The sequence below is a fragment of the Lampetra fluviatilis genome, chromosome 5 (assembly GCF_964198595.1).
Source record: "Lampetra fluviatilis chromosome 5, kcLamFluv1.1, whole genome shotgun sequence".
NCBI classification, from domain to species: Eukaryota; Metazoa; Chordata; class Hyperoartia; order Petromyzontiformes; family Petromyzontidae; genus Lampetra; species Lampetra fluviatilis.
This window is the reverse complement of record NC_136279.1, coordinates 24,250,622-24,261,998: the sequence shown is the minus strand read 5'-3', so window position 1 is coordinate 24,261,998 and position 11,377 is coordinate 24,250,622. Positions and strand designations below refer to the sequence as shown.

The 11,377-nt window shown below is 42.5% G+C and overlaps 1 protein-coding gene across 1 annotated transcript; it reads left to right on the top strand.

Moving 5' to 3' along the window:
• Positions 1-145: 145 nt before the first annotated feature.
• PHF5A (PHD finger protein 5A) lies at positions 146-5,521 on the top strand. The gene is made up of 4 exons (XM_078857246.1): positions 146-620; positions 2,977-3,000; positions 3,539-3,705; positions 4,973-5,521. Exons 1-4 carry the CDS (start codon positions 569-571, stop codon positions 5,060-5,062), a joined length of 333 nt encoding a protein of 110 aa, XP_078713372.1. The 5' UTR covers positions 146-568; the 3' UTR covers positions 5,063-5,521.
• Positions 5,522-11,377: the final 5,856 nt, after the last annotated feature.

The window sequence follows — 11,377 nt, the reverse complement described above, 5'->3', positions numbered from 1 at the left end:
CACAAGATGATCCCATCACAGTGCATGGCCCTCATTTAGCTGCCAGTTTCATATCACTTTTTTTTTATTCCAAAATCATATTTTAGTGATACGGTGCTCATTCTTTGGGAACCTTTTCCTGAGAAAATGCTACGACTGACCTCGCTTTCGCACGTTTGTGATTTAGAAATGCACCGCTTGAGTGGGATCACCGTCCCCTGCTGCTGCTGCTCCTACTGCCACCCTACCCTGGTGGTACCCATCGGGCTATTGCAGGGCAGTGATGTCTCAAGGCCTATTTTTATACAGAATCGGAATAATTTCTCATGGAGGAATCTGATGAGCTCCTGTTGGCTTTTTTATAAAGTGGTCCTCATAAGACGTTTACGATGACGACTGTCCTTGTTTGTTCACCGTATATATTCTCGTTAGTGGAGTAGATTTCTCCTTCACAACGCAAGTGCTGTATCCAGTGGGTAGGGCCAATGGGCGCTTTGCCGCGGAAACCCAAGAACCGTAAGGCGCGAGGGGCATTGTGGGTGGAGACTAAGTGTGTCTCTGTGGCTCTCGTGGCGTGCGAGCGCGGGAAATGGCCAAACATCATCCCGATCTGATCTTTTGCCGCAAACAAGCCGGCGTGGGTAAGAGAAGAGCGACCCACCTCTCTCGTCCGTGTTGTCGAGTTTTCTCCCGAGGGTTCCCCTCGCGAGGCGTCGCCGCACGCGGGTCGACACTAGGCGAGACGCAGGCTCCCACGCGAGGGCAGGCCTCTTCTCAGTGTCTTCGCGGTTAACTTGCGCTTAATGTTACTCTTGCTGCTGCTGTTTTTGATTGTTGTGTAGTTTTTGTCTTCGATTGTTTAACCGCAAGAGGTAAATAAGCTTGTCACCGGATCGCGTGTTTGCGGGTGTAAGAGCAGCGCTTGGGACTCCAGTGCAGATCCGAAGCAAGTGGTCTGAGTGATTCACAATCCAGATGTAATTACATGAACGTCACTCTTTAATAACTCGCAACGATGTTCAAAGTTAAGTTGATTTAGACGTGGTTTGAGCTAATAAATTATGTCAATGCAATGTGGCAATCAAGGTAAAGTTGAAATCGGATGCTTTAAAAATGCCAAGGAACAAACTTCGTAGACTAAAGTTAATCTAGAAACCTTTAGATAAAACGGCATGTTGAGTACCTCTGGGATTTCAACAGATCCTATGGATGGACTCGTCAGAGAAATGATGAATTTGTATCACTGGCTTAGGGCGCTAAACAGAAGATGCCACAGCCTCAATGCTCATTTATCAAGACTTCACTTTGACTTAATCTTTATTGTAAACCCTAATTGTAGGGTTACATGCACACACCTTTAATCTGGCAGAGCTGAACGGATTCTACAACCCATTCTGGACATCTGCGAAAAATAGCTTTATAGATAATCGGATTCCTTCAGTCTAAATAAAGATTCTGATTTTGTTTGTCATTACTCAGCACCCAGACACCATTGCAGTTCCATTACGAAGTTCTGTGCCCATGCGTGTTAGTGAGATGGTTGCTTATCGCACACGATTAAATATAATAAACGAGGGATGGCTCACTGAGTCTTAGGTTTATTTCACGTGGGTCTATCATTGGGAGGTTTGGCAATTCACTTGTGGGAAGGTACAGGAGGGACCTTGAGAGAAAACCCAGGCTGATGGGGTGGAAAAACTATTCTCTGCATTCAGAATTGCAAAACCCATTTGGGGCCATCCATTTAGTATGTACGCAAAAATCTGTCAACTTGACCCCCCCCTTCCTCCCTGTACGCACGCGCACTTTTTACACCCCCCCCCCCCCAACTGCCTACGTACGCTTGACGTACCCCCCGAATCCTATAGAACGGCCGATATTTAATACACGCAGAAACGATCAACGATTAATATTAACGTAGTAGTAGGTTTTTACCCTATTAAACTGGTACAAAACTGACACCTTTATTCAAGGCATCATGTTTGCAATAACCACAACACAACTAGTAAAAAAAGCAAACAAAAAGAGGCAACTCTGATAATGATAATAATATGCACTGCCCTTGAAGTTGATTGGTCCACACCTGAGACGGCTTTCTTTAGAGCCTAGTCCCCATTGGTGTTGGACCAGATGACACCAGAAGGCGTACAAACATGATGCCTTGAATAAAGGTGTCAGTTTTGTACCAGTTTAAAAGGGTAAAAACCTACTACTATATTTTGCCACTGGTAAAAGAGATCTCAGTGTAATATAAACGTGTTTGAGCAAACAGTCCACCGCCGGACTAACTAATTTGAAGGCCAATGTAGACAAATTATTAGCGAGGCTTCACTCCCCCCCCCCCCCGCGTTTCGCGTTTCCTATGCGTATGTACATTGTCAGTAGACCTCCATACGCAAGCGTACACATTTGGGTTAACCGCCCCCCTCCATGCGTACGTACTAAATGGATGGCCCCTTTCCTGTATTCTGCCGTCTCCTGAAAACCACGGCCCAGTTTGCGATTTGAGACTATAATTGTGTTCTGCAGTAGCATATCAAATTTAGTTTTGCTGTTTGGTTAATTCTGTTAATGACCTGGATCAGTACATTGTATTATCTTTTGGAGAATTGTTGACTTATTTACCTCGTTTTGTCAGGAAGACGTACTGAGTTAAGTGGGTTAGGCATAACGCTAATTTACTATATTGTAGTGTAATAGCTTCATGAGGGTGCACAGAGCTGTTTTAGTTATCACGGTGACATTCAGAAATTTGAGCATAATCGCTGTCAGCACACATTACTGGCAGAAATTTCACAAAAAATGCATTCGTGTTGGTAAACATGGCACTTGGAATAATGTCTCCAATTATCTTAGGGCATCTGCATGTTATTAAATTACAATGTTACTACCATTGGCAGTGTATACCACGTCCATATTCATTTTTCTATCTACGTGACTTTACTGAAAGACCCAAAGAGTATATAAATACCGCTCCTTACCCTTCTTGTTTTGCAGCCATTGGCAGACTCTGTGAGAAATGTAAGTACAATTTAAATTTTACTCCATATTCATATCAGTGCTGTATTTGTCATCAATGCTATTTGCCTGCATAAACAAAAATGTCCTTCGTATTCTTTGTCCGTAACGCAGCCATAACAATAAAAACAATTGTTGGTGTGCTAATTTATAGCTGTTAAATGGTTATATTCTGTGTTTGTATTATAGGCAGTGTATACCACGTCCATATTCATTAGGGTTCCAGCCTGCTCCGGAATCTTAACCATTCATCACCTCACTTATTCCAATGTGACTGTCCTGTCTTCTTTTGACTTCTCCTAACCATGTGAGTTAACTCTGTTAGTTTGTCTGAGATGCACACCATTAACTCCTAACCCTAACATGCCCTAGTCATTTTAGTCAACTTTCTTTCATCTTGGCTGAGATGGGTATCGCCGTTCATGCGTTCTTCTTTGTTCCTTAATTTATGATTTGATGCGAACCAGTCTGTTAACCCCTGAGATTCGTCTCGCCGTCCTCATCCTCTCACTGCATTGTGCTGATGTCCCCTTGTGCGCAGGCGATGGAAAGTGTGTGATCTGCGACTCGTACGTGCGGCCCTGCACGCTCGTGCGCATCTGTGACGAGTGCAATTATGGCTCGTACCAAGGCCGCTGTGTGATCTGCGGGGGCCCCGGAGTCTCGGACGCGTACTACTGCAAGGAGTGCACCATCCAGGAGAAGGATGTGAGTGTGACCCTACTGCACCTTGGGTTGGGATATCGCTCATAGAATTGGCTGTAAAGCAATAGTTTGATGCACTTACTGATTCTCTCATACTTCATCACTGGGGGTCAGTCATCTTGTCACACTTCTATCGCTGATACCGCAGTGTCGTTAATTTGACTCATTGATTACTTCAGCCATGTTGAGGACTTGGTCTACCAGACTGTGACTCTCTTATCTCATCTAAATTGTGTTGAACCATCACGCTGAAATCCAAAGCACTACCCATTCTGCTTCTCCCCTCGCACTGCTCAACTTTGGAATTCCCTGCCATAGTTTATTTTCCCAAGCTCCTTATAACCTTGCTGTAATCAACGTGTGAACTCATTTACACTGAGATCTCTTTTACCAGTGGCAAAATATAGAAGTAGGTTTTTTTACCCTTTTAAACTGGTACAAAACTGACACCTTTATTCAAGGCATCATGTTTGCAATAACCACAACACAAGTAGTCAAACAAGCAAACAAAAAGAAGCAACTCTGATAATGATAATAATATGCAGTGCATATTATTAAGAAGCAACTCTGATAATGCTAATAATATGCAGTGCATATTATTATCATTATCAGAGTTGTTTCTTTTTGTTTGCTTTTTTTACTACTTGTGTTGTGGTTATTGCAAACATGATGCCTTGAATAAAGGTGTCAGTTTTGTACCAGTTTAAAAGGGTAAAAACCTACAACGTGTGAACTCTTAACTTTTACAACTTTGGACAGTTGGTTGCTGGCTGCTTAACGTTCTGGGCCTTTGAGACTATCCTCTAGCAACTGGTTTTAGAATGTTTCTCACCTGGAATGTGCCTGATCTCATTATCTCCAAAGCTACGCAGAGGTGAGCTTGGATGGGCGAGCACTATGCATACATTTACAGGTGTTATGGGCTGCTTCATATGTTGGCAGTGGAAGGCAATGCAGAAAAATCCATTGTTGACATGTACCATGCTCCCATTTCTATACTCCCTGCCTTCAGTCTACACTGAACAGCATAGTGAAATATGGTCAAATAACCCCTACAACTGGCACGTCATAGGGAGACTCATCTTTATGATGTGGTGTTGATAGCTGTGATACGATTATTAGTGTCATGTTGAGTTTAATGTTATGTGTTAATCATAACTGTTATTTTGTGACCTGTGTATTTCTTTAAAAATGTTCTGCTTTACTTATGTCCATATTGTAAAGTTCATTGTTAATTTCATTGTTTATGTATTTTTCTTTCTGTTTTCAGAGAGATGGTTGTCCCAAGATTGTGAACCTTGGAAGCTCTAAAACAGATTTGTTTTATGAACGCAAAAAATATGGATTCAAGAAACGATAACCTTTCCCAGCATCATGACACACCACTCACATTTAAGTTTTTTTCTAATGTGTTTTTAAATATGATGGAATGCCTATTTTCTTGCGATTGTCTGACGAAAATTTTGTGGATAATTTCTTTAAAAATAAGAACATTATTACCATTGGCTTGCACTGTGTGATATGATGGTCACATTGTATATTCGTGTGGAATCCTGTTTGCAGCCATGATGATCTTAGCATACCATGTGGGAAATGTGATACATTGTGCCCTGCGTGGTCCAGGACTTTACTGCGTTTGGAAGTTGTTTTTATTCACTTTGTCCCAGAAGATGCGAAGGGCAGGGAAGCCGTATCATCAAGTCATACCTGCATGTTCTCGGATGTTATCAGTTAATTCCCTGGCCTCTCTGGGGGTTAAAAGAAATACGCAGGAATTGTACTTTAATGTTTAACTCGTAAATAAAGTTGATGGCTTCACGCTCAAGATTCTGAACTGGATATATTAAAAATCTCTTAAACATTGTTTTATTCTTACAGAAATTGAAATTAAACTTTAAACTTCATAAAATAAGCTCCAGATGTTTGCGAATGGATTGTGTTATTGGTCAATCTTATTTCATGTGTTCATTCTGTGGTGTTGAGTACCAGCAAAATTCAAGCGATATTTTCACCTGGCAGTTGATTTGTGTATTGAGCTTGGCAGCTGTACAAAGCAAGGTAATTTGTTATGAGATGTCAATTGAGCAGCCCATTATATATTTATACAAATGTAGATGCATTTTAAAGTCATGAAGTGGAGATTACAGTTGTATCATCCAAGGTTGCCTATGGCAGTTGTGCTAAAAATATACTGCTCATCAGTCTCCACTTAATTAAATCTCACTTTCCCCACTCGTAATGAGAGATCACGGAAAGGAGAACAAACTATAGATAGGGTGTAATTGTGCATTGGCGAGCTGTTGTGGTGTCATGATTAGCGTGCTGAACTTTCAATCCGGAGGTCGCTAGTTCTATTCCATCTCCCAGCTCGGCAATAGAAGCAACGGGGCAAATTTCTCCTCCTCCAACCTCTCCACCCAGAAGTATAGATTGATATCTCGCATTGTATCAATCGGATAGTCGCATGTGGTGGCGTGAAATGGGTACGACCAACTCTTCCAACACGTGTGGTCAACGTGAAAAGGTAGACCAGATACCAGTTGGGGTTTACTCGAGTGAAGGTCATTCTGGCAGTAGTGGTGAGCGGCCAGTCGGTGCTACAGCAATTAATGTGATCAAGCTTGTGAAATGTCGATATTTTGTATTGTTTATGTTGTGTAGGGGCTTCACGTTACCCTTTTCAACCACTCGAGGCCAAATATTCGCAGTACTCTACAAAGTATGGATAAATTTCGATTTAAAGCTTTCGTGACTGCAGGGATTCATCTTGGTTCTTTCGGTAAAGTCACGTAGAAGGGAAGTAATTAAATAATAAAAATAAAACATAATAAAATAATTCTCACGACGTTTTGGCCACAACGCAAGAAGCCGTCCTCAGGTGAAGAACAGGTCTGTCGAGAAGACAGAGTCTGAATGACAACCCCAGGCTTGGAACGTCTTTTTAAGCTGGGTTGGAGGGGGGGAAGAGCGCCTTGACAAAATAATTTGCATTTCAAGAGGAATTTAGCATATATAAGCTGGGTTGGAGGTGGAAGAAGAGCGCCTTGACAAAATAATTTGCATATCAAGAGGAATTTAGCATATTTATTGCAAATGCGTAGGAGGTGGGCTGGGGGGTTTCAAAGTCATTATGCCCATGCATTATGCAGGATTAGCAGCATCAAAGGGAGGGGGTAGGGGGTAGCATTAACAAAGGGAGGGAATGTTAATAGTATGTAGAAGCAGGAGACCCGCAGCGGAGCAAATAATGCATTCCCTGTGGAGAACACAAGATACACAGTCAATGCCAGTGAGTGGACTGCGGTCTGAAAGTCACCGTAAACGTGAACAACAATCAGTTAAGATCCGAAATGGTTTATTACGTCCCTCCAATGATTGCTGAGCCAGAATCCATCTTCTCGGTTGAAATTGTCTCTGTGTTTGTATATGTGGATCGCCTCATGAACGAATCTCTCATGGTAGCCAGATGGCTTGCAGAGAACCTCCGTCTTGGAGAAGTCAATGTCATGTGAGCCCACTGAATTGTAGCAGTGATCTGCCACGGCTGAGGTGTTTGTCCTACCGTGTTTCAGGTTTGCTTTATGTTCACGGATGCGGTCCGAGACATGTCGTTTGGTTTCTCCAATGTAACTGCTACCACAGAGGCAACTTAGTTTGTAGACGCCAGGGTACTGTATGTCTTCCACCTCCAACCCAGCTTATATATATGCTAAATTCCTCTTGATATGCAAATTATTTTGTCAAGGTGCTCTTCCCCCCCTCCAACCCAGCTTAAGAAGACGTTCCAAGCCTGGGGTTGTCATTCAGACTCTGTCTTCTCGACAGACCTGTTCTTCACCTGAGGACGGCTTCTTGCGTTGTGGCCGAAACGTCGTGAGAATTATTTTATTATGTTTTATTTTTTATTATTTTATTACTTCCCTTCTACGTGACTTTACCGAAAGAACCAAGACGAAGAAAGTATGGATAATCGCTTATTTAATTGTGATCCTGAATTACACCCTTTATATACAGTACAGCACAAGCTGTTCTTGGTTTGTCCAGTAGATGTCCTAGGATAGCTTTGACTTGGATATATTTGCAACATTTCCTCCCTATTGCATGTGCAACAGAATAGAGATTATCTAACTGCACGTGAAGGCTTCATTTCAAATAAGTGCAGCTTTGGAAATCAGTTGGCAACCAAATCTTTAAAATCCATTTTGTGTACAGTTTAGTGTGTAATGTTTTAACTGTTAATTAAAGCATCATTAGACTTAAACTCATCCTAGGTTTGACACCTTTTTCGCTGGAGACCAAACCCAGACATACAGCATTTTCTTCAAAATGCAATTTATTGTAATAAAGTTAATCACAATTCTGGACCAGCAGATCTCGTTACAAATTACAACCTGTTCCCCAAATACAGATGGCAATCACCAGACTCGTTAACCTCAACCTTATGTCATGGGCCCTCTTTTCACCAAACGTTATTGACCAGCGTGGTCAGATATGGTCAAACAAACCTACACGTTTTGGGGAGGCCTTTATCCATCAAAGTTTAAAAAAGGCTGTGAAATTGTAATTTAATGAAGAATTTGTGAATGGGTACGACTGCCGATATTAGTAAAGTATAGGAATTAAACTTTACTAGACGGCAGTGTTCTCGCTTTTTTACTTATGAAGCAGATTTAGTGCAAGTGAGCACAATTGTAAGCTTGTAAACGCGTATTATTGTGAGTTTGGTAAGGTGCTGTTTGTGCTCTTACCTCAATTAGCATTGGCTGTCATTGAGCGGGTGAATAATACAACCGTGTAATGTAGTGCAGTAAGCATGGGATTTGATTGTGAATTATTAAAAACAATGTAATTCCTGTATTTTTCAGAGGTCATAAAATCTGCACCTGTGCTTAATTTGTGATGCCAAGCTGCATGCAACCGGAGTGAATTTACATTGTTGGCCGATGATAACAGAAGCAGAACCACTGTGATGTCTGCAACAAGAACCACCCTCGCCGCAGTGTTTAGATTCTAGTGGTGCCCTTATCTAGTACTGTAATTACTTTTTCAAGACGATCTTGCTTTGATTTCAGTTTTGTTCATTCAAACATTCAAAAGTTATATCCATAGAACAACTGTTGGCTTCCCCATAAAGTTGTACTCATCGACTCTGGAGGGATGATGGGCCGGTTATAATTGTAAGCATTGTTTTACGTGTGGGAGGAAACCGGAGTACCCGGAGAAAACCCCACTCTTAAGTTCCACGTAGACGGGTTCACGAGCCCACTTGCTCTACTCCCGTTTGGCCACGAAGCAGCCCAGCGGAGTTGAGAATTCACAAATCGATGTGATTCACTACTGACCCTTGCTACCAAAGCGCTGGGTGAGAAGCATGAGCCACCAATCCTGGCTCTGAAATTGCAGACTCCTTTTTTTCCTTCAACGCAAAGGTAGTGGCTAGGGAATATGATGGTATAATTTACACTGAGTTGAGAATAATTAAGCATTGAGCGATGAAGCATGTGGAAACGTGACGATTGAGTTTCGGGAAAGTGCTAAATTAAACTGTGCAAAATTACGTTGCATGCATTAACAAGCGCGTTTATGCACATGCATTGGTACTAAAATGTATACATAAAAACTGCAACATGTTTCCTTTTGTTCATCCGTCTCAGTAAAGTTCAAAAAGAAGTAAGAAAACTATGCCTCCACCCCATATCTGTCCCTCCACGTAATTATTATTTTTACACATACGTTCAACACAAGTAAACTGAGCAGCAATTAGGTTCGCTTGAACCAATGCTGGTGAATTGCCAGATGCTCACAGGCATGGGCCCTCTGTTAGATATGGGTCCCAGTTAATTTCAGTCATTCTCAGGATCGCACCACTTGAACAGTAACAAGCCACGGGCAGAGCCATATTAAGCTAGTGCGTGGCTGTAGCATATGTTATAAAGGGGTCCTAAATATAAAAAAAAATTAAAACAACATTTTACTTGCATATTAAATTAATTGAAAAAATGCATTTGCTATACAGCCAGATAATACGACAAATCGCTAACCTTAAACCCCCAGTCGTTCGTAAAAGTTTAAGGCAGTATAGTAGAATAGTAATCGAGCAAGTGCAGAACCACTGACCGGAATTAATAGCTTTAAAACATTTAGCTCGGGTCCCTTGAAAGTGCGGGGCCCGTAGCTACTACATATGTAGCTACGTTTGCTACTGGGATAATCCGGGACTGACCACGGGCACGCACGGGTCCGCTGTGCGTGTACAGGGTTTGCAGCGTGACTGCACGTTTTGGCTCCAATGTGAATTTTTCTCTGGCGGAATGCTTTACGACTGATGTAAGCCGTCGTGACTTCACTGCGTTAGCGGCGATGGTCAACGCGGCCCAAGCGTCGCGCCCGCTGCCAAGCTCCACGGGCCACGCAGCCAGCGAACCATCAGGGATGCCAGCCCCCCACTGTCTTCTACAGCAGTGCAGCGTGCTGCCGACTGCTCGGCATTTGACATTTATGTTTGCTTAAAGGAAGACGACATACATTTACAGCCTCAAAAGAGTAAGCTGCTCTTGTAGATACATACTTAGGCTGTGTATCCCGGGATGGTTACGAGGCAGGTTTGAAGCTACGATAACAAATATAAATATACTGAAGTTACGTTCAAGGACGTCATCGTAGCAAGGTGGTGATGTCACGCATCTGCATGTCACGTCTACAACGGTGTCGCTAGACCACGCTGATAACTGCACGCCTGAGCGTGACTCACAATCACTTGCAGTAGTAGTTGGTCTTAAACGCATTTAAAAAAAAAATGTCGGCTCGGAGAATGATAACGTTTATTTTGAGTGCATTGTCCCAAGGGGATGAAGAGGTCTCTTAAAGGGATCTCGAGAAGTCTCTCTGTGTGATATCACCTTCCGCGGCGTGATTTCTGATTGGATGCTTTGTTTCGTGACAATGGGTTGATATAAAATGTTGTAATGAAATTACGAGCTGAAGATGAAAATACCGTTAAAGACCGCGTGGCTAAGACACTTCATGTTATCGTATTTACCTGTGTCGCAATCTTGGACTACTTATGAATAATATCAACGTATGAACAATGTCAACATCACTTATTGCTGCAGTTGTCAACATCTGTGGGGGCGATACATCCTGTCAAGGGGGTGGGGGGGGGGGCGTGCAGAAAATTTCGAATTTACGCGTGGAGCGTTGGCGCCACGTCACGGCGACAAAATACACGAATACACAACATGACACAACTGCTATCACGACTGATAAACGACGGTACACAAATGCCTTACGAATAAACAACATGAAACGAATGCCTTGCACCAGTGGGTCGAGGCGAGGACACGTGATCTCTATTTAGAGGGGCCTTTGTAGCCTGGGGGGCAGGGCGCGGAGTGCGGTGGATCTCGATGTGGGGGGGGGGGCACCCACTTGTTGAATGAGAGGTTGAATGAATTGCTGTTTTGCGTGCTTATCTGCAGTGTGTTAAGGATTTATGCATGCGTAAAACATTCGCAATTTGTATGTTTCGGTTTCCACTTTGTGTTTTCTTTTGGATTTTGGTTGCAAAAAAATCAAACTTTTTAGCAAAAAATCCTAAACAACCGGGTCTTGTATGAGTACCGCGACTGTTTAAAATAAACTACAAACGACTGTGTAAACAAACAATACTGAAGGA